Source organism: Salvelinus namaycush, chromosome 29 (assembly GCF_016432855.1).
Source record: "Salvelinus namaycush isolate Seneca chromosome 29, SaNama_1.0, whole genome shotgun sequence".
Lineage (NCBI taxonomy): Eukaryota > Metazoa > Chordata > Actinopteri > Salmoniformes > Salmonidae > Salvelinus > Salvelinus namaycush.
In genome coordinates, this window is record NC_052335.1 from 13,097,590 (window position 1) to 13,121,966 (window position 24,377).

At 40.2% G+C, this 24,377-nt stretch overlaps 1 protein-coding gene across 1 annotated transcript in view; it reads left to right on the forward strand.

Moving 5' to 3' along the window:
- Positions 1-3,219, forward strand: part of prima1 (proline rich membrane anchor 1) — a 65,804-nt gene extending 62,585 nt beyond the window's left edge. Inside the window, exon 4 of the mRNA XM_038968058.1 lies at positions 3,120-3,219. Within this exon, the coding sequence (XP_038823986.1) occupies positions 3,120-3,219 (100 nt within the window). The remainder of the gene's footprint in view (positions 1-3,119) is intronic.
- Positions 3,220-24,377: the final 21,158 nt, after the last annotated feature.

A 24,377-nucleotide genomic window follows, 5' to 3' on the forward strand; every position in this document is an offset into this window, starting at 1 on the left:
ATTTCGCTACACTTGCATTAACATCTGCTAACCATGTGTATGTGACAAATACAATTTGATTTGATTTGATATAGCCATTTTCAGTGTCTTTCCCTGAAAAAGCAAACAGCATATCCAGACTTTATTCAGGTTGAAAAAGCCAAGGGATCTTATAGAGATCTGTATGTCCATCTTATTTGTCTGTTACCATTATGGACACAGCACGACGGTCCACATCATCTAAAAGTGACATTATGGGGAGAACGATCACAGAGCCCTCCCAGGACCTCCTGGACACATTGATCAAGCCCAGTCTTGCCATCCCTGCAGGGACCCATAATTGAGTTATTTGGGTCCTTGCCTGAAAGGGTCACATATCTTGGATCTCTTAATTAGGGGAGCGACAGGATGGGTAGGTTGAGTTAGGGAAGGAGGCCACTGTGTTCGCTCACGGGGCCATTAAAGGCGGCAGAAAGTCATTTGGAGAACAGGATAACTCACTTTGATGACCCTCAGCAGCTGTGAATCAGCCACTGCAATATACTGCTCACTGGCTGCATTATACCAGGCCCAGCTCTAAGCTCTCCAGGTCTAAGATCTTAAACGCTGGTGGCCATTTTTTATTCATATTTACAAATGAAAGCTGTTGTGTGGATTTACGTCTTATCTATCCGCAGGGAAGTATACCTCTTGGGAGAAGTGTGTTTGTCACATTTTTCATTTAGATTCCATAATTTTATTTTTTTGATTAGATGAGTTTAATGTGTCACATGCATTAAACTCGGACTAAATCCTTGTGCGCAGCCAGTAACTTACACAATAGTATGTTTGTGGTTTAGATAGGCCTTCCTCTACAATCATAATATTAAATGGCTTTCGTAACCAACTCCTGTGTGCTTTTTGTTTTAATCACAGAGCTTTTCAACATAATAGTAGGTATACAGTAGCTTGGATTCTATTAACTATTGATCTCAAGATCTTCAGATCTTTGACCTATGCTTAAGACAGATTTTTGGTAGAAAAGACAAGTGATGTACGCATTGGCTTCAGTGGAGGGCAATGGAAGATGTTACACACCTCCTCATTTCTGAAACTGCAGGTTCTGCAGAGTAGTGTCAGATGGTATGATTGGTTGACTGAGGTTTGCTCACTTCCATCCAGTTTGGCTACTTTCCTTGCTAGCATTTGTTAGAATGCTAATGGATTTGATAGGCTATATGTAGTATTCTGTGCATGGCTAGCCAACTAGCTAGCCTTGTCTAGTAAGACGAGTGTTGCTGGCAAACTTTTATTTTTTTATTTTTTTATTTCACCTTTATTTAACCAGGTAGGCTAGTTGAGAACAAGTTGTCATTTGCAACTGCGACCTGGCCAAGATAAAGCAAAGCAGTTCGACACGTACTACAACACAGAGTTACACATGGAATAAACAAACATACAATCAATAATACAGTAGAAAAATCTATATACAGCATGTGCAAATGAGGTAGGATAAGAGAGGTAAGGCAATAAATAGGCCATGGTGGCAAAGTAATTACAATATAGCAATTAAACACTGGAATGGTAGAATGTGCAGAAGATGAATGTGCAAGTAGAGATACTGGGGTGCAAAGGAGCAAGAAAAATAAATAAATACAGTATGGGGATGAGGTAGATTGGATGGGCTATTTACAGATGAGTTATGTACAGGTTCAGTGATCTGTGAGCTGCTCTGACAGCTGGTGCTTAAAGCTAGTGAGGGAGGTAAGAGTCTCCAGCTTTAGTGATTTTTGCAGTTCGTTCCAGTCATTGGCAGCAGAGAACTGGAAGGAGAGGCGGCCGAAGGAAGAATTGGCTTTGAGGGTGACCAGTGAGATATACCTGCTGGAGCGCGTGCTACGGGTGGGTGCTGCTATGGTGACCAGTGAGCTGAGATAAGGTGGGGCTTTACCTAGCAGAGACTTGTAGATTACCTGGAGCCAATGGGTTTGGCGACCAGTATGAAGCGAGGGCCAGCCAACGAGAGCGTACAGGTCGCAGTGGTGGGTAGTATATGGGGCTTTGGTGACAAAACGGATGGCACTGTGATAGACTGCATCCAATTTGTTGAGTAGAGTGTTGGAGGCTATTTTGTAAATGACATAGCCGAAGTCGAGAATCGGTAGGATGGTCAGTTTTACGAGGGTATGTTTGGCAGCATGAGTGAAGGATGCTTTGTTGCGAAATAGGAAGCTGATTCTAGATTTAATTTTGGATTGGAGATGTTTAATGTGAGTCTGGAAGGAGAGTTTACAGTCTAACCAGACACCTAGGTATTTGTAGTTGTACACATATTCTAAGTCAGAACCGTCCAGGCCACGGAAGGAGAGTTGTATGGCATTGAAGCTCATCTGGAGGTTAGTTAACACAGTGAAAGAAGGGCCAGAGGTATACAGAATGGTGTCGTCTGCGTAGAGGTGGATCAAAGAATCACCAGCAGCAATAGCGACATGATTGATGTATACAGAGAAGAGAGTCGGCCCAAGAATTGAACCCTGTGGCACCCCCATAGAGGCTGCCAGAGGTGGCACCCCCATAGAGGCTGCAAACAGGCCCTCCGATTTGACATACTGAACTCTATCAGAGAAGTAGTTGGTGAACCAGGCGAGACAATCATTTGAGAAACCAAGGCTGTTGAGTCTGCCAATAAGAATGTTGTGATTGACAGAGTCGAAAGCCTTAGCCTGGTCGATGAATACGGCTGCACTGTAATGTCTCTAAGTTGGCAGGCTAGCTAGCTGCTGTAGCTGCAGTAATAGTAAGCTAATAGCTATAAGTAATTGTAAACAATTTGAACCTATCTAGCTAGATTGCTAGCTTCATTGTATCCATCTGTAGTCAAAATAATATTCTCCCCACTTGTGTAGTAAGCATAAATGCTTTGAAGCTTGTGGAGGGTGCATGCACATTTCACTTTTGACTTGCGATCCGTTGGCCAATGCTTGTCTTCTCTACCATGAATGTGGATATACTCTTCAGAGTCAATTGATTTCAAATGAACCAACAAGGGAGTTAAAGGACACAGGCGCAATACATAGAACAACTGTATGCATCAGATGTAATCACAGGAGCAGTAGTGTTCACATGTTGACATCTGATTATTTTTGTCACCTGTGTCATAGGAAACCCTTACGGAAGGAGGAGAATGGAACAAGCCGAGGGGAGTACGCCATGAGCTCGCGCAGCAAGAAGACGGTGGACACCAACAACACAGGGGTGTAGGAAGTGCCCAGATAGAAGGATCACGGCAACCACAACTCCAAACCACTAGAAATGACAAGAAGCCCTCCTTGACTTTGAGAAGGCAGGGGGGCTGGTAGGAGGGAGAGTATGAACTTGCAATCCAACAGCAAATCATGCTTCAGGCCATTGTGGGAACATATGAAAGAGAGCTTGGCCGAAATACGTCTGTGAAAGAGAATAGCATTGATAAAGATATTAATCCGGGTTTGGAACTCAGTAGCTGACTCCTTCACACGCAGGGCTTGAGGGCTTAGCACTGGAAGCCTTAACGGGATGGCTCGTCTAGAGTGGACTCGATGTCTAGCGGGCACTCGATAACAGCTGCCAGCACATTGGCCAAATCTGTAAGTCCATACATCACCTTGGAGACCCCTAAGTGGACAGAAGCGACACGAAATACAGAGGATAAAAAAATCGCATGCACTTTCTTTTGAATGCAATGATTTCTGTCTTTCTCTTTCTGCACTTCCCGCAACCCTCTACATTTCATTGTCTTATTCCCCCCCTTCCCCTTCATCTCCTGCCTCTGAAGGTTTCCTGATGACTAAGGCACAAATCAGCCTTTTGTTAATTGACATTCTCCTTGAAACACAAAACCATGTTGATGGACAAGGATTGCAGTGGTCTGTACACCAAAATATGACAAAAGAAGAACTGTCATCGTGAAGAGTTCAGTGTATTGCTTTTGGTCTCTGACTATGCAATTTGAAAGGATATGAGATATGTTCCCAAGGGTTGTTTCCTTATTATGAAAATAGGACATGAGAGTGTCCAATGCCGATCAGTTATGGATTCTGTTTAGTGCTTTCCGACGCAGATCTGGATTTGAATTTCTGTAGTATGTGTACTACACTATGTCTAGGCTATATTAATCAATGAGAGAATTCAGCCCATAGAAATACACATATGTGACTCAAAGAGTTTCTACAGGGGCTATATTCAATGTGGATTTTGCAATATGACATCATGATGCACAGCGGAGCGACTTCCTGCTTACAGAAATGTGGGCATGCCTCAAGAGGGGGCTCAAATCGGGAAGAGCCAATAGCGGCAGTCTTTCAAGTTTGTTCGTTTGTTATTGCCCCGCTGTGTATGATGATGCAATATTGCTGAGTCTACCTTTAAGAAAGGTAGAATTAACCTTTTTATTTTTATTTGTAAGTATATGTTTCCCCCAAAAATGCATTCCAAAAATGCATTCTGTACTTGTTTTTCTCTTTTGTCAAAGTCTCTATTGTAAAGTTTGGCTCCAGGATTCAGTCTTCTGGATTTGGGTTAATGACCTACACCTTTTAAATGCACTGAAGACTTTGGATGTTAGCTTTGCCTATGGGCTTTCCACCCTTAACAAAGCCAGGGTTCAGCATTTCATTAATGGCTAACCTGCAGTTTCTACCCTAATAGTCTACTGGATAAATATCTAAAGGACAGTTATAAAATTACTGCGCAGGAGGGGCGCTCCAAAATAAGGGAGGGGTGTGTAACTTTTTTTTTGCTTTGGGAAGGGTTGTGTCGATTTTTATTTGGCACAAGGGAGGGTATTGCATTTTTCCCCTGGTTTACATTTGCTGTTTTGCAGGTTTTCTTATATAATTTATTCCATCCTAGCAAACTTTACCCATCCTTATACACTAGCCTACGCCACAGTACCCACATTGGTTGCCGCCGTCGGCTCTGGGCTCATATTCGTCACACTCGTACCTTTGATATTTACCTCTCCAAAGGCCACAAAACAACATTTTCGAGTGCTTCCATGAAAGCTTTGTGGTGCAGAAACGTGAAGCGGAAGCCACGGTGCAATCAATCAGGAGGTGGACAGCACATGGTGATGAAATTATGCTGAATTGAGTAATTCATTTCAACTAATTAACTAACAACAACAAATCTTTGTGTTGAAGCCTATTTCATCCTATTTAAGAAATATATGGTAGGCCTACCTGTTTTAACAGACGAAATTTAAAGCTATCCATAGATTTGTCTGCCAATTCCTCCAATAGTGTCACCACTCCTTAAATACCTCTGTGTCCGTGAATGGCTTGGTCTGTTAAGTTAAAACCAGTGCTCGAATTGAAGGGGCAGGCCTATGTGAGGGTATGCCATAGCCTACTTTCTTGTTAAAGAAACTGGCAAAAATCATACCCCTTGTTAGCTTAAGATTTGGAATAAATTAAAACGGATTCTGCATATATAAAGTGACTTTATAACAATGTTTTTCTCCCCGATGCTTTATGCTAGAAACAAGCTGCAAAATGCCCAAAGACGCAACTCCGATGCATATGGGGAATATCTTTGGGTTGTCTCTGTCATTCAGAGGTTGAGCTATGAAGTTTTATAGCCGAGAATATATATATTTTTTCTTTGCTTGGGAAGTAATCTAATAGGCCTACAATGTGTAACTCTGTTGCTATGAATTGAGCTATTCACTTTCTCTAAAGGGAAGATTTTTAAACCCAGGCAGTTTTTAGGGATGTGGTTGTGACCTTCTCTTGTTGGGTTAAGCCATGGAAGAGCAGCCAGCAGTTAAAGCTTACATTTTTTCTGTCTGGGGTGGCAAGTAGGCTACAATGCTTAGAATCATATGACATCTTAGATTTAATTATTTGCAAGTAGCGACAGTTTAGTTGCAAACAAGACACACTGGTTTAGCATCGGAGAAATGTGGTAAGTTGAATACATATCTCTCTGTCCATTCTTCCCTGAAACTTCTATTTTCTAAATCTGCCTTTCTTTTGGGACATTTTGGGAGCGACAGTTTCTCTTGCAACCAAGCTGATTGTTTTGAGCTAATAAAAAGTAGGGTAGGCTACCTGTTTTTCCCCAATCATCGCACAAATAAATAGACATAAGCTACAAAACTAATTCACTAGTGACATTTTGGGCTCTATTCAATCTGCGATAGAAATGTAAAGGTAATTTTCGATTGAGCTGACGAATGCAGAGTTTACCGTGAACATTGCCTTTAAATTTCAATCACGATGTAAAGCTGAACTTCCACGATGCAGATTGAATAGAGCCGTTTATCTACATGAGTATGTTATTGTCATTGAATTAGTGATGTACTAAACAGATGCGTTCAAAATGGTGTTCAAAATAGTGTAGGCCTATGAATTGGGCTGCTATTATATTGTGTTCTGGCCCGACGACTATTAGCTCAGAAAAACTGATATTAAAAAATATATTTTGCTAATATCTTCAGTCATGTACATTGACTAGAATTGCATGAAATGTCTTTATAAAAGGAACTTTTTTTAATCTGACCTGCAAATACGATGATAGATGCATACACCCCCTGATGGTATTAAGGAGGTAGGCCTACTTTGTCACTATTACTGGGGTTGTAATCATTATTTTGAGTTAATTCAATGAAGGGGGAGGGTATTTAATTATTTTCAATTACAAGGGGAGGGTCATGTGAAAATATGTTTTATGTTGGGGAGGGGGGTGCATTTAAAAAAAATGTTAATGACGTCTCGAGTTGGAACCCCCCTCCCATGCAGTAATTTTCGAACGGTCCCTAATAGCTACCGCAGTAAATTACTCCACCTACAATATGTCTGGTACTGCATTGTTTTCAAGGTGTGTTTCCTAAAAGCATTGTAGCTAACATGGTTGATTATTTCTCAAAGTCAATGTACCAATATCATCATGAATTAAATGTCATGCTCAAATCATCCCAAAGTCTCCAAAGGGGATTGTGTAGCTCAATGACTTGGTGAGAAGTCATTGACTTGGTTAGAAGTCATTGCTAATATTGCATTTGATTGGAAAATGCTGTAAGCCGATAGTGGTCAGTAGACGCATAAGCAAACTGATTACGGTTAGGAAGGTTAGGAAGCAAACATGTCATTTTGTAATTTGGTTGTACTATCCCTTTAATCTACGTAAACATTGGGAACATTTTGACGTGTATCATTTTTTTCCCCCCGAATGATCTGCCCGTGGTTAGATCAAAAAGTTGTGATTCTTCCAATCCCCCTCTCCCTAAGGATACACAGCTTTAGTGGGCTGTAGGGAAGTGGGTCATAATAGGTTAACATGCTGAAATTCAACATACATTAAAATCAAACATGTATTCATATCAGAAGAAGAGTCAAATACAATGATAACAGAGCTCATAGATCATCATCTTGCACACAAAGCTAACTGTCTGTATGTCCAAGCTGTCCTTCCTCCTTCATTTCATGCTAAAAAAGAAACCATACTGGACACACTCATTGCATAGTCTATACCTACAGCCCATACCTACGGTTAACTCCACTACATGAACATAGTTGTGTATTATAATGTACAAAATAAGTATAACAAAAATAGCATGAATGTAAATATCAGTATTTAAGACTTGTCTTCTTGACTGTTTATCGTGTGTACAGAGTAAATAACATACTGTATGTTTATAGGATTAAATATTAAGAAACAAAATGTTGATATGCTACCAGTTTGAGTTGAGTAAATGTTGTTGTGTGTCTGGAACAAGCCATTAATGTATATTTGATTAATTAAAGGTTGTTGCACAATGTATGCATCACATACCAAAACAATAAATATATACATATATATTGTGCATTGAACTAATTTAAATTGCAACCTGCTGACTTTTTTTAGTTTTCAATAAAATTGTACTATTGAATATGATCTATTGTCAGTTTGTTCCATATTGCTTCCTCAATGAATCCAAGACTGTATGGAACGTTGTTGGAGGGATTGTACTGTTTCCAATCAATCAGGGATCAACTCTTTGAAAACGCATTGTGCACATTTCTCACTGATATCAATGCATGATTTAAAACTTCTTAGGGATAGGGGGCGACATTTTCACTTTTGGATGAATTGGTGCCCAAATTAAACGGCCTCGTACTCTGTCCTAGATCATATGATATGCATATTACTATTGGATAGAAAACACTCTGAAGTTTCTAAAACTGTTTGAATTATATCTGTGAGTAAAACAGAACTCATATGGCAGGCAAACTTCCAAACAGGAAGTGAAAATTCTGAAATGGGTCGCTGTGAAAGGCATCGCCTATTCAATTGCCTTATATTTATGGATCTGTATGCACTTCATACGCCTTCGACTAGATGACAACAGGCAGTAGCACGTGGAATGAAGCGTCTAGCCTGATGTGGGACCGAATGAGAGCCTTTGGAGTGACAGGTCAGGCATATTGCCAGTTCTTGGCCACGCACACTACACATGTGATGTCCTTCCTTGCTATCGGTTATATAGATATGAAGAAATGCTCCATCTGGGACGTTATTGGATATATATGAGAAAAACATCCTGAAGATTGATTCTCAACTGAGTTTGACCAGTTTATTCGATTTGTAATATCACTTTTTGAAGTTTTCGTTCATTAGCGTAAAGTTTTATGGACACGTGAACTACACATGCTAGCCAAAGTTGCTAATTCGACAGAAGTAATGGACATTATAAAACAAAAAAACGATTTATTGTGGAACTAGGATTCCTGGCACTGCATTCTGATGAAAGATCATCAAAGGTAAGGGAATATTTATGATGTAATTTCGTGTTTCTGTTGACTCCAACATGGCGGAGAATGGCTGAGCGCTGTCTCAGATTATTGCATGCTGTGCTTTTTACTAAAGTTATTTTTTAAATCTAACACAGCGGTTGGATTAAGAACCAGTGTATCTTTAATTATATGTTAAACATGTATCTTTCATCAAAGTTTATGATGAGTATTTCTGTATTTCACGTTGCTCTCTGTAATTATTCTGGCTATTTTGGAGCCATTTCTGAACATGGCGCCAATGTAAAACCACGATTTGTGGCTATAAATATGCACATAATCGAACAAAACATAAATGTATTGTATAACATGATGTCATATGACTGTCATCTGATGAAGTTGTTCAAAGGTTAGTGATTAATTTTATCTCTATTTGTGGGTTTTGTGAAAGCTATCTTTGCTGTGAAAAAATGGCTGTGTTTTTTTGGATATGGTGGTGAGCTAACATAAATATATGTTGTGTTTTCGCTGTAAAACATTTAAAAAATCGGACATGTTGGCTGGATTCACAAGATGTTTATCTTTCATTTGCTGTATTGGACTTGTGATTTCATGAAATTATATTATATTATTAATAAACCCCCCAAAAACCCTGAAAAACTTGATGAACACAACGTTGGAAGGGCACAGAAAGTCAATTCAACGTCTATTCCACGTTTGTTCAATGTAACTTCATTCAAATGACGTGGAAACAACATTTATTCAGCCAGTGTGTGCCCAGTGGGTATTTACTTTTAGTCCTCAAGGCCCTCTATATACAGGCATTTATTGCAACAGCCTTTTTATGTGTGCTTTATTCCTTTGCATAGTACAATATAGGCTTTGTATTGCTTTACGACTGATTGCATTAACGCACTTCAAGGAAACCTGTACAGGTCGCAGGAGTTAACCAGTTAAATGTAACTAAATGTAATCTAAAATGTAATGTACGTAATCCCCAAAAGTAATTATTTATCATGAGAGGGCAGTAAACAATAACTAGTAATGCTGCATACTCTAAGAAAGGTTTAAACCTTTCTGGTCATTTAAAAAAAATATAAATTGCTGAGGTGTAGTCACTTTAGAAGACACAAGTTCAAGTACACAGTACAAATATGATGAAAATATTACATATTTCATTTGATGTATTTCCTATTCAACAAAACTGTATGAATAAGGCTTGGAATGACTTATATGCTTTCTAAATATAGTATAATCTGGGCCGGCTCCAGGCATAAGCAACATAAGCGGCCGATTAGGGCCCCCGGCTGTTCTGAGGGCAAAAGAGGGTGTAACTCAATATTAGGAACGTGTATTTTATGTGGTTGAAAATGAAATACTGTCAGCTTTTATGTTGCTGAAAGAAATTGCACGTTTAGGCTACACAACAGGTCCCTAAACGCACAATCGCATTCTCTTAAGATTATGAAAGGAATAAATCATGTTTCTCAGCTCTTGTTCCCAAAACAAAATGTACATACGGTCTATAATTTGAATGCGAGGAACACTTAATTCTGCAGGAGTTAATATTATAATTTGCTACATGTGAGGCTTACAAACTATTCCAACTACTAGGCTATTCCACTCTAAAATAATTCCTGCATCCATACAGTGCCATTTGATAAATGCAAAGAGATGTCACTTTAAACAAAAAATAGTGTTATGAACGACATTCGGGGATTGTTGTTCATTCATAGTTAGTTGTTTTATAATTTGATTATATTCAGGCCTTTTGCTGGTAACAAGCCTTCGCTGTGTCTTAGACACTGGTGATCAGCATAAACTAAAGCAAAATCAGCATCAAGTCACAATATGCTGGCTTCTAAAGTGATCTTTAATTTCTATTGGAATTCAGCCAGAGTGGACAATCTACGTTCAGAATAACTGCCAGGGATAAAAAAAAATGTATAAATGAGACTACCTAAACCAGAACAACCATTTCAGTAACGGGTTCAATTGGATTAGTTTAGAAGAATGTATGTTATTTATCTTTGTGTAGCAAAATATACAATCATTGATTAATCAATCAATCAGTGTACATGCAAAAACGCAGACACTAGAACATTTCTAAAAATGAAACTGCAGTACAGTGTGCTGAGAAATATGATAATGATGGCCGTGGTTTTGCAGACCAGCAAAATTCTGACTATTTGGGAGCCAACCTCACAACCTCTGTTGCCAGTAACCTGAATTTCCTGATACACCGCTGGAGAGTATGATAAAGATTATTAAAAGATTAGAACCTACAGATATTCCGTCATTTGTCCCTATTGGGGAACCCTTTTGGGTGTCACGTAGAACCCTTCGATTTTTTTAGAACCCTCTCCCAAGGAACCCTCGTGGGTTCTTCATTTTGTCCCTGTAGGGGAACCCTTTTGGGTTCTACATAGAACCCTGTCATGAAGAACTCTCGGGTTACAGAGTTATGTCATTTGTCCCTAATGGGGGAACCCTTTGGGGAGCCATGTAGAACCCTTTGATTTGTCCCTGTAGGGGAAGCCTTTTGAGTTCCAACCCTGTCACGAAGAACCCCTGGTTCCAGGTAGACCATTTGCAGGTTCTACAGTTATACTTATAGTATATAGTATATGTGCGAATGGCAGACACTGTAAACAATTACCTGTAATTTGACAGTAAGTTACCAGCTACTGAGTTGCAGTAAAAATACAGTATTTTTACAGTTGAATTAAGGTTTTATTGTCGTAAAATGAATTGTTGTTTAACATACTTTCACTGCACTTTGAAATGTAGGTAGGGGCAATGTGCTGGTGGGGGCGCCTTTAGAAAGTATTCATACCCCCTGACTTATTCCACATTTTGTAGTGTTACAGCCTGAATTCAAAATGGATTTAAAAAAAAATTCTCTCACCCATCTACACAAAATATCCGATAATAACAAAGTGAAACAAATTATATATAATTTTTGCAAATGTATTGAAAATGAAATACAGAAATATCTAATTTACATAAGTATTCACACACCTGAGTCAATATTTGTAGAAGCACCTTTGGCAGCAATTACAGCTGTGAGTCTTTCTGGGTAATTCACTGGAATGTGCAACATTTGCCCATTATACTTTTACAAATACTTTAAGCTCTGTCAAATTGGTAGTTCATCATTGCTAGATTACCATTTTCAGGTCTTGCCATAGATTTCCAAGTAGACTTTAGTCAAAACTGTAACTCAGCCAATTCTTGGTAAGCAATTCCAGTGTCGATTTGGCCTTGTATTTTAGGTTACTGTCCTGCTGAAAGGTGAACTAATCTCCCAGTGTCTGGTGGAAAGCTAGAATTTTGACTGTGCTTAGCTCCATTCAGTTTATATTTTATCCTGAAAAGCTCCCCAGTCCTTAACGTTTACAAGCATACTCATAACATGATGCAGCCACCATTATGCTTGAAAATATAGAGTTGTAACGTTCGTCGTCGGAATGAGAAGGATCGGACCAAAGCCCAGCGTGGTAAGTGTTCATGATATTTATTTAAACTGAACACTGAGACAAAAGAATAAAATGGAACAACACGAAACAGTTCTGTCTGGTGCAGACACAAAACAGAAAACAACTACCCACAAAACACAGGTGGGAAAATGCTGCCTAAGTATGATTCTTAATCAGAGACAACGATAGACAGCTGCCTCTGATTGAGAACCACACCCGGCCAAACACAAAGAAATACAAAACATAGAAAATGAACATAGAACGCCCACCCAAATCACACCCTGACCAAACCAAAATAGAGACATAAAAAGCTCTCTACGGTCAGGGCGTGACAAGAGTGGTACTCAGTAATGTGTTGTATTGGATTTGCCCGCAAGATAACCCTTTGTATTCAGGTAATTGTCTTGCTATTTTTTTGCAGGATTACTTTAGTGCCTTGTTGCAAACAGGATGTATGCTTTGGAATATGTGTATTCTGTGCAGGCTTCCTTCTTTTCACTCTGTCAATTAGATTAGTATTGTCGAGTAACTACTGTACAATGTTGTTGATCCTCAGTTTTCTCCTATCACAGCCATTCAACTCTGTAACTGTTTTAAAGTGATCATTGGCCTCATGATGAAATCCCTGAGCGGTTTCCTTCCTCTCAGGCAACAAGTTAGGAAGGACGCCTATTTCTTTTAGTGACTGAGTTTATTGATACACCATCCAAAGTTTAATAACTTCAACATGCTCAAAGGGATATTCAATGTATTTTTTTACCAACCTACAAATAGCTACCCATCTTTGGGAGGCATTGGAAAACCTTTCTGTTCTTTGTGATGGAATCTGTAACGCACTGGGCGTAGTGGGTGCGGAGTCAGGCGCAGGAGGCAGCAGGTACAGAAATAGCGCTTTATTATGCACAGGAAAAATAGTACTCGCCAGGATACTGGGCGCACATACACAAAAGCCCCAAACCAGGACATAACCAGTCCAGAGGGAAAACCCAAAAACAACACGCACTACAACACAATAACACAGTGGAAAATCAATAAGCCCGCACAAAGAGCAGGCGGGCCTACCGGCTTAAATAGCCCAACTAAAACCCAAACAAGAAACAGGTGTTACTAATTAGACAAAAACAACAGAAAAGGGAAAAGGGATCGGTGGCAGCTAGTAGGCCGGTGACGACGACCGCCGAGCGCCACCCGAACAGGAAGAGGAGCCACCTTCGGTAGGAGTCGTGACAGAATCTGTGTTTGAAATCATGTTAAACACTATTATTGCACACAGAGTAAGTCCATGCAATTTATTATGTGACTTGTTAAACACATTTTTACTCCTGAACTTATTTAGGCTTGCCATGACAAAGGGTTTGAATACCTATAGGCTCAAGACATTTCAGCTTTTCATTTTTAATAAATGTTAAAAAAATATAAAAAAGTATAATTCCACTTTGACATTATGGGGTATTGTGTGTAAAAATCTAAATGTAATCATTTTTTGATTCAGGATGAAACACGAAATGTGAATACTTTCTGAAGGCGCTGTATGTTATTGGTAATAAAGATGTACTGTACCTAGTGGCACTGCATAAACATGAATGCACTTCCGCCCAAATAAATGCCCAAAGCCTTAATGCACACTGGTGTTGTCAGATAATCGGACGATTATTGACTTGATTCTGGACAACTTTTAGCAAAGTGCAGAAGTGAATTCTTGCCATTAAATCTGTGACCAATCTCTCTCATGCCCACAGACCTGGTGGCACAGCAGTAAATAACCCCCCCCCCCCAAAATATATATATGGTTACGCATATTACCCTCATCCCTGACAAAGTGCCCCTCAATAACCTTATTTTTGTCTATGCTGGTCAAGCTGGTCTGCAAAACCACTCAACATTATTATATTTCCCAGCATGCTGTATTGCAGTTAGATTTTTAGAATTGTTTGTTTCAATATCTGTGTTTTTGCATGTACATTGATTAATTCATCAATTAATTTATCTTATTCTACACAAAATGAAATAACATAAATTTTTCTAAACTAATCCAATCTGTTCGATTTAGTTTGATTTATTGCACCCGTTACTGAAATAGTTGTTCTGGTTTAGATGGTTTAAGTTCCGATTGTTGGCTACCCCCGCTCTGGTGATGGGAAGGTTGGATCCTTTTACTGACTCTTTGGATTAATTTGATGCCCAGAGCACTCGAAATAGTCATGATTCTACAAGGCTCTCATTCACATCTTCTTTACCATACAGGGATTATTGGTGCTGTCATTTGTGACTGAGACGTAAAAGCGTGCATTTCAACAATGCACATTTTGGATTGCTAGGCATACAAATACAATCATTTATTGGTACATTTGAAAAGAGGTCTAGTTGTGGGCGCAACCGGACTAGTTGGTTCTACAAAGATGTGTCCATCATAACATTCAATAATAAATTAATGACATGAATTAATGAGATCAATTATCAGTTCTAAACATGTATTTTTCTTCTCTATGCAGCCTGCAGCATTATCTATTTTGCTTGAGAGCATATATGACAGCCAGTTATTGGTCGGAATACATCTCCGGTGTGGAGGATTGCGTATTAATCCTGCTGTAGAATTCATTGCAGCCAGCAGGTCAAACGAATGACAAAAATGTGTCCCTCAGAAAAAACGAATCATGGCTCTCGAGTCAGTAAAAAGAGTAGTTCAAAAAGAACAAGCTGCACGTCACTACCCCACTCAGGCTGGATTCCAATAGGAATTAAACATCACTTTGTGATGTGATGTTTGTAAAGTGCGGGTGACCAGTATATGCTGGTATGCTGGTGACCAGCTTATACTGGCCACTAGTGTCCAAAACACAGTGAAGGCTAGTCACCAGCAAAAACACAGTGAAGGCTGGTCACCAGCGAAAGCACAGCAAAGGCTTGTCACTAGCGAAAACACAATGAAGGCTGGTTACCAGCTAAAACACAACGTAGTCTGTTCACCTGCGAAAACACAATGAAGGCTGGTCACCAGCGAAAACACAACGAAGGCTGGTCACCAGTGAAAACACTACGAAGGCTGGTCACCAGTAAAAAAACAATGAAGGCTGGTCACCAGTGAAAACACAACGAAGGCTGGTCACCAGTGAAAACACAACGAAGGCTGGTCACCAGTGAAAACAAAACAAAGGCTGGTCACCAGTGAAAACACAACGAAGGCTGGTCACCAGTGAAAACACAACGAAGGCTGGTCACCAGTGAAAACACAACGAAGGCTGGTCACCAGTGAAACACAATGAAGGCTGGTCACCAGTGAAAACACAACAAAGGCTGGTCACCAGTGAAAACACAACGAAGGCTGGTCACCAGTGAAACACAATGAAGGCTGGTCACCAGTGAAAACACAATGAAGGCTGGTCACCAGTGAAACACAATGAAGGCTGGTCACCAGTGAAACACAATGAAGGCTGGTCACCAGTGAAAACACAATGAATGCTGGTCACCAGCCTATGCTGGTCTATGCTGTATGTTTCAGCAGGGTAAACAGGGGACTTGACTGTATACTTTTAGATTTGAAAGAATAGTTTCATGCTGTGGGAAATGGCACATTCCATGTTCTCACTTCCAATGGTCTTAACCAAAACATACTCCTTCCTCCAACGCGCCTTTGGTCAAAACTGGCAAATCAGTTTTTTTTATTCAGGACTCCCTAGATGTAAAGGATTTGTTTTATTAAGCTGTGTCAAAGCAATAGAAGACAGCCATGCAGTTTTGAATTATACCAAGCCAGTGTTTCTGCTTTGCGCCTCGCACAACAAATCAAGCATCCTATCAGCAAAGTGTCAACAACGTGAGCCGACCCCAGACTTAATATTCACGTCCTCATTAGTCGTTGTGGCTTTCCCCCAAAAGTCGTGGAGTGCTGATGGATTGCTCGGTCATACCCGCAGCTCCTTCCTCAGTGGAAGGATAGCTTCACTGTCAATCATGTCGCTGCCTTCGGCAAGAAGATGGTTTGTTATTACGGGCCGCCGCAGGTCAATTAAACTGACAGCTGCGAGTCTGCATGCCAATCAAAAGTGTGTGTGTGTGTACCAGGATCCCTCTAAAATGAAAGCAAACTTTTTGCCTAGGAATGATTTTGAATAGGATTTCAAATTTAGGTCCCACCCATGTATTGTATGGACTTATGCTAAGTCAGCCAATACCAGAGAAGGAAATAGGAACACATGTATCATACCCAGGAAGTAGGATATTTATTTACCGACCTTTGTCAAACATTTCAGAAATGTATAATCCACACATATCTGATATCAGGTGAAGCAGACCACGCACACGTGATGTACTGCATAAGTTATCACCACACAAGTGACACAGTCAGTGTACAAAATCTGTGCAAGTGGTGATAGAGTCAGGAAGGGAGGGAGAGAGGGATGAAGGGATGGATGAGGGGGTACAGTAGAGAACAAGAGCGACCAAAGGAATGCAAATGAGCAATGCTCTGAACCATGCTCTAACCTCTTCGACTCAGATGTACCATTTGAGGATAATGCAATTAGACGGTCTGGGCCATTTGGAACACTCATGCATCGGTCGCACTGCCAGGGAGGCTGGATGGGCGCGGGAACCTAAGGGGAAGTGACAGCCTTTAAATGGGCCGAGGGAAGCAGGGAGAGGGAGGCCCTTGTCTAGTCGTCAGGATGACCCAACTGAAATAGCTCCAGACTAAGATGGGAGGTATCTAAAGAAGCTCCAAAAAGGAGGGGAACGATGTCCTGATGCAGGCAAATACAACACCTTCATATTTGTGAGAAGCTGAAATAGCACGACTGATAGTGTAGTAGTTGGTAGATCGGGTGCGGTGTGGGTCTCTAGTGTGTGTGTGAGTGAGTGAGTGAGCGAGCAAGTGAGTGTGCATGCAGGTGTGTGTGTGTGTGTGTGTGTGTGTGTGTGTGTGTGTGTGTGTGTGTGTGTGTGTGTGTGTGTGTGTGTGTGTGTGTGTGTGTGTGTGTGTGTGTGTGTGTGTGTGTGTGTGTGTGTGTGTGTGTGTGTGTGTGTGTACATGCATGATGGTCTGTGTGTGTACAGCATAATGTATGCACTTCAGTGGGGGCTGAGGAGAACCACCCTCGATTTCCTACCTGGAGGAACCTCCACTTACAAATTATGATGTAATAGACATTTTTCCCCCTTTGAAGCAAGGTCATAAAGTAATTTCCCTTTCAAAATAATCTGCAGGATATCTGTGTCATCTCAGTCCCCTAGTTCCCGACCAAAAGAAATGCACTAATGTTTGTTGTGGTCAACTTATTGGTAAGGGTGAGTCATCAACAACAATAACTTTAACAACAACTTCAGCAAATAGCACTTTAAGCCATCCCCAGACTGTTCCACATGAAACAATACTACAGTTTACTATAGAATACTATAGTACTTGCTATAGAATTTGGTAGTTAACTTTAGTATACTGTAGAATACTATACTACACACTGTGGTATCCTTCGATCTTGTGTAGTAGTTACCATTGAATTTTGTAGAATACTGTAGAATACTATAGTAAATACTAGAGTGTTATCCGGAAAGAAATACTGTTGTAAATACTAAACTAAAGTCCGAAAATACACCACAGTGTCCCGCAAAAATGTAAAAAAAAAAAAACTATACTAACAGTACAGTATTTAATTTAGCATATACCCCACCCATCTCCATCATCCCAATTTGTCCCACCCATTAGTGAGAAACCTACATCCCAAATATAGACCATATAGAGCGTTCCCTACAGGTTATAGAAAAGAGCAGAAGTTCTAAACTCTCTGTTCAGATGCCAGACTTACTTACAGGTTATGGGAAATGTGCTCTTTGAGTATTTGTTAGTGATAGGATTACCAAGGCTTTGGGGCTTTCGCCAATTTGAGCTTAATTAGTGACATCTGCTTGTCAGCAATAAATAGCGGTGTGTGATTATCAGATACACTGTTTTCAGCAAAACTATGTGGTGCAGCAGTAAGTCGTTGGCTTTCATAGCCTATATTCAGATGGGACGCTAGAGTAGGTTCGCATCTTACATCATGCTTCCATTTTTTTCAAAAATGGAATCTATGGCATTATTTAGGATGCTTAAGACAGAATTTTTTATTTTTTTATTTTACCCTTATTTTACCAGGTAAGTTGACTGAGAACACATTCTCATTTACAGCAATGACCTGGGGAATAGTTACAGGGGAGAGGAGGGGGGATGAAAGCTTATACTGTACTAAATAAAGCAAATAATTTGAACAACAGTGCAGAAAGTGTGGTTTCACATAAATCTTTTCCAAAACAGTGCGTCTTCAACGGGATTCTACCTCATACCCTCACATCCATGAATGTTCCGTAGTTCCCTACTGTACCTACTAAGCTACCAGGAGAAGCTTTTAATATAAAATCCTAATTATACCTACGGTGAAAGACCACAGCAAAATCAGTGGAATCTTGCATTTTGCAACACACGGTTTGAAAAAGCATGTAATCAAACAAAGCTTTGGACGTCATTGATGACGTACACTACTGTTCAAAAGTTTGGAGTCACTTAAAAATGTCCTCGTATAAGAAAGAAAAGCAGATTTTTTGTCCTTTAAAATAATATAAAATTGATTAGAAATACAGTGTAGACATTGTTAGTGTTGTAATTGACTATTGTAGCTGGAAACGGGTGATTTTTAATGGAATATCTACATAGGCGTACAGAGCCCCATTTATCAGAAAACATCACTCCTGTGTTCCAATGGCATGTTGTGTTAGCTAATCCAAGTTTATCGTTTTAAAAGGCTAATTGATCATTAGAAAACCCTTTTGCAATTGTGTTAGCACAGCTGAAAACTGTTGTTTTGATTAAAGAAGCAATTAAACTGTCCTTCTTTAGACTAGTTGGAGCATCAGCATTTGTGGGTTCGATTACAGGCTCAAAATGTCCAGAAACAAATAACTTTCTTCTGAAACTCGTCAGTCTATTCTTGTTCTGAGAAAGGAAGGCTATTCCATGCGAGAAATTGCCAAGAAACTGAAGATCTCGTACAACGCTGTGTACTACTCCCTTCACAGAACAGAACTTCCAATAAAGTGATACACGCATCGGCACACTGCTTCGATGCATGCCTCGGAGCTCCGGTATCAAACATGTTTGTCCAGTAGGTTTTCTCAAGGAGAAAGCCCCCACTTCTATGTCAAAGAAAATTTATCAAAATCACTTTAGGAAATATGTAAAGTCTGCAAAAACTACAGAAATACTACAGTATTTATACCGTAGTAAACTGCATATACTATAGAATACTACAGTCATGTCTGCAAAAACACTACAGTGAATACTACAGTAAAGTCTGCTATAACACTCCAGTGAATACTATAGTATATAAATATACCATAGTATTTATTTCATGTGGGGTGTTATGACTGAAGAGTTTGTTTGTTATTTCACATCAATATGTGGAGTGTTTACATGTTTAGTCTTCCAGTCTTCAGTGCAGGATGAAATCACTACTTTTTCAATTTCATTTTTTCTGTTCCCAGCCGCAGTTGGTAAAAATGGCTGCAATGATGTCAAAGTTGTAACAGGACGTTTTGCAAACGTATTTTTTGCAACAAGAAAATTACATGCAGTGCATTCGGAAACTATTCAGACCCCTTCCCTTTTTCCACATTTAGTTATTCAGACCTTTTACTATGAGACTCGAACTTGAGCTCAGTTGCATCCTGTTTACATTGATCATCCTTGAGATGTTTCTACAACTTGACTGGAGTCCACCTGTGGTAAATTCAATTGATTGGACATGATTAGACACCTGTCTATATAAGGTCCCACAGTTGACAGGGCATGTCAGAGCAAAAACTAAGCCATGAGGTCGATAGAATTGTCCGTAGACCTCTGAGACAGGATTGTGTCGAGACACAGATCTGGGGAAGGGAAAAACATTTCTGCAGCATTGAAGGTCCCCAAGAACACAGTGGCCTCCATAATTCTTACATGGAAGAAGTTTTGAACCACCAAGACTCTCCTAGAACTGGCTGCCCAGCCAAACTGAGCAATCTGGGGGAGAAGGGCCTTGGTCAGGGAGGTGACCAAGAAACCAATAGTCACGCTGACAGTGCTCCAGAGTTCCTCTGTGGAGATGGGAGAACCTTCTAGAAGGACAACCATCTCTGCAGCACCCTACCAATCAGGTCTTTATGGTAGAATGGCCAGACGGAAGCCACTCCTCAGTCAAAGGCACATGACAGCCTGCTTGGAGTTATTATATTCTCTGGTCTGATGAAACCAAGATTGAACTCTTTGGCCTGAATGCCAAGTGTCACGTCTGGAGGAAACCTGGCACCATCCCTACGGTGAAGCATGGTGGTGGCAGCATCATGCTGTGGGGATGTTTTTCAGCGGCAGGAACTGGGAGACTAGTCAGGATCGAGGGAAAGATGACGGGAGCAAAGTTCAGAGAGATCCTTGATGAAAACCTGCTCCAGAGCGCTCAGGACCTCAGACTGGGGCGAAGGTTCGCCTTCCAACAGGACAACGACCCTAAGCACACAGCCAAGACAACGCAGGGCTGGCTTCAGGACAAGTATCTGAATGTTTTTGAGTGGCCCAGCCAGAGCCTGGACTTGAATCTGATCGAACGTAGCTGTGCAGCGACGCTCCCAATCCAACCTTACTGAGCTTGAGAGGTTCTGCAGAGAAGAATGGGAAAAGCTCCCCAAATACAGGTGTGCCAAGCTTGTAGCTTCATACTCAAGAAGACTCGATGCTGTAAATGCTGCCAAAGTTGCTTCAACAAAGTTCTGAGTGAAGGGTCTGAATGCTTATGTGAATGTGATATTTCCTGTTTTTTTTTTATATCCATTTGGAAACATTTCTAAAAACTTGTTTTTGCTTAGTCGTTATGGGCTATTGTGAGTAGATTGATTAGAATAAGGCTGTAACGTAACAAAATGTGTCTGAATACTTTCTAAATGCACTGTATTTTGTTATATGGTTGTCTGACCAGATAACAACTAGAATGTTTTATTTAACTTTTGAATTTTATCAGGTTTTATCTTCCTGGGGTCTGGCAAAATTAAGGCAGTTATACAATTTTAAAAACATTCCAATACATTCATAACCGATTTCAGGCCCCTACTCCACTACCACATAACTACAACACAAAATCCATGTGAACGTGTGTGTATGGCGCATATGTTATCATGTGTGTGTATGCATGTGTCTGTGCCTATGTTTGTGTTGCTTCATTATTTCATTGTAAACCAAAGATCCTGTCATTTTATTTTATTTTGTAACTTGTTCCAAGTGGAAGGGGCAGAGAACTGGAACTTTAATGTCATCATGAAAATACATCTTTAGCTGTTTGCAAAAGAAACCCCCCAAATAGTTTATAACCAGAAAATGACATCATTATGATGTCACGTGACACATTCCCACACAGGGTTTGTATTCAAATTTGAACTCTATAGTATTGAATTTCAATGTTCACATCAGCATGTATGCTTGTGTGTATATATACCCAATACATACAGTACGTGTTTGTGAGAGAGCCTTGGTAGCTCAAAATACAGCCTTATTTCACCTTCCTGTGATTGACAGCATGGAAGCAGTGGGCCATGGGCCCGGGTCAGTGAATAAGTCAAATGGGTGTCGGACCACTTTTCAAAGTCTGACAGTCCACACTACCACACTCTACCACAGAGTAGTCACAACTGACAGGGGGTCCCTTTGCGGCCCCCAATACACCACACACCCCAACCAACAGAAGTCGGCATCCATATTTAAACAAAAGACAGCAAAAACAACAACAAAAACATGCAGAAAGGAGGGGTTTTCCTGATTATAAGAAGAGAAAGGTCGCATTTTGTCAATTCACATGTCATCTGTCGTTCTTTTAAAAGGACGGGTGTGAGAAAGTGAGAAAGATACAGAGGTGCAGACTATTCCCGAGCAAGGGTGTTTTGTCCGTCATGTGTGGCTGACGGGTGAAAGAAAGGAGGGGTTTTCCTGAGTGTAAGAAGAGAAAGACCCCATGTTGTCAATTCACGTGTCATCCGTCGTTCTGTTACAAGGACAGGTGTGAAAAAGCAAGAAAGAGACAGGGTGCTGAATGTTCCCTAGCAAGGGTGATTTTTCCGTCATGTGTGGCTGACGGGGGAATTGTGTGACAGAGGTGGCGAACAGTTGGGGCCGTGAGTTCAATGAGGCTCCCTACAGATAAGATCAGAGGCTCCTCTACCTACATTATACACAGATTACGCACATTTTCTCCATCCCATGGCAAAATGAGTAGAATCACATGAAATAATGTTCTCTCTGCCCCATGGAAAAATGTGTAGAATTGCAGACAATTTTCTTAAAAACGGCAACATTTTATCTACACCCCATGGCAAAATGTGTAAAATTGCAGCACAATTTCTCTCCTCCACCAAGAGGGGCCACTAAAATATTTTGTCCTCGAGGTGGGGACTGTGGGCCCATGTCAAAAGTAGTGCACTATGAATGGAAAAGGATGCCATTTCGGGCGCATTCCATATAAATCCTTAAGTATGTATAATCTTTAATGCATTACAAAAAAAATGTCTCATTGAAAGTGTAACCATTATTCCCTGGTCCTTGAGCTGAAAACGAATCATAGAGCTGTTGTAGTCTGACATAGACAACTGTGTATTCTCAACAAAACAATTTCCCAACTAAAACAGTCAGGCCTGTACAACAGTGTTGTTGTAGTCACTCAGGAGAATGTGATAGACTACCCTGCAGTGGACTGCCTTTGGTCAGCATTATTTGTCCACTCCAGACTTTTTCCCAAAACAAAGGGCAATAATCCCAGCCTCGTCCTAACCACTGGTTAGGAGATAATTCATGTTCTTTCTTGACCTCTCTGACACAGACCCAACTTCACAAATGCCTAACTGGGAGTTGGGACTGTGTCCCAAATGGCAAGTGGGAGTTGGAAATATAGAGCACTATAGAGAGAATAGGGTGTCATTTGGGACATACCAAGGGACTGCAGCCTACAGTTGGAATTGTGAGATGATTGGCCAGTTGAAGCGAGTGCCAAAAAGAGTTTCCTCATCTGGCTAATTGAACCAAAACAAGCTCTCTTCCTTCGTTGTTTATTATATATTTTTTCTGTCTTTCTCACAATAAAACACTTTGTCTTTAAAAAATATATATATGTGTTACTTTGTTAATTTGAATGTAAAGTGTGTTGATATGTTTAAATGCTCCTTAAGGGCTCTATTCAATCTGTATTGCTGAAGCATTACAGATAGGGCGCTAGACATTTAAAGGTGATTTCCTATTGAGCTGACATCTGCAGGATTTTCTGTGAATGTGGTCTCCACTAACATGGGAACCTTAACATCTCAATAATGCTGTAACACTGAATTTATGCAATGCGGATTGAATAGAGCCCTAAATAAAGTTGCATTTGATTTGGTTTGATTTGTTCCAGTGCCCTTATGTTATAAAAAATAGTTCAAATGAAATTGGCAAAGGCTTAATTAGTAGTTAATTTGACGAGGTGCAAAGGCTTATATGCCATCCAAGAATACAATATTTTCAGAATGGTCTAGGCCTATGTACTCCGTCATTCAAAGTGTTAATTTCTTAAACATAGATCAAGATAGCATCAGGAAAAAGGAACAATTTAAATTTCAACACAACTTGCAGATATAAGACTGAATATTGTTCTGTTAGTTAGCAATTTGAATGCTCCTGCTGGTCTCTGTGCAATGCAGTGGAGCTATATTACCACCTAGTGGAGTGTAGATGTTCAGTAAGGTCTAAATGTGGTTGTTTTCCCTTGGTGTAGCACAGAGCTGTCCATCCCTCTTCCTGGAGATCTAGCGTCCTGTAGGTTTTCAGTCCAACCCTAACCTAACATATCTGATTCAGCTAGCTAAGGTCTTGGTGAGCAGCTAATATGTAGAATCAGCTGTACTGAAAACCTGTAGGATGGTAGATGGTAGGGAATCAGTGGTGTTACTTGGTACATTTAGCAGAAACTTTAATCCACAGTGATTTAAAGTTAACACATACTGTATTCCGTATTGGGTAACACTTTAATGAAGGGTACCAACATAAGGACTTCATAACACATTCATAATCCATACATAACAATTTAAAAAGCAGTACAAGTCTAACCACAATTATTTTCAGACCCATAACCCTCACGCTAGTTTTATAAGCACTATGATCCAACCATTCAAGCCA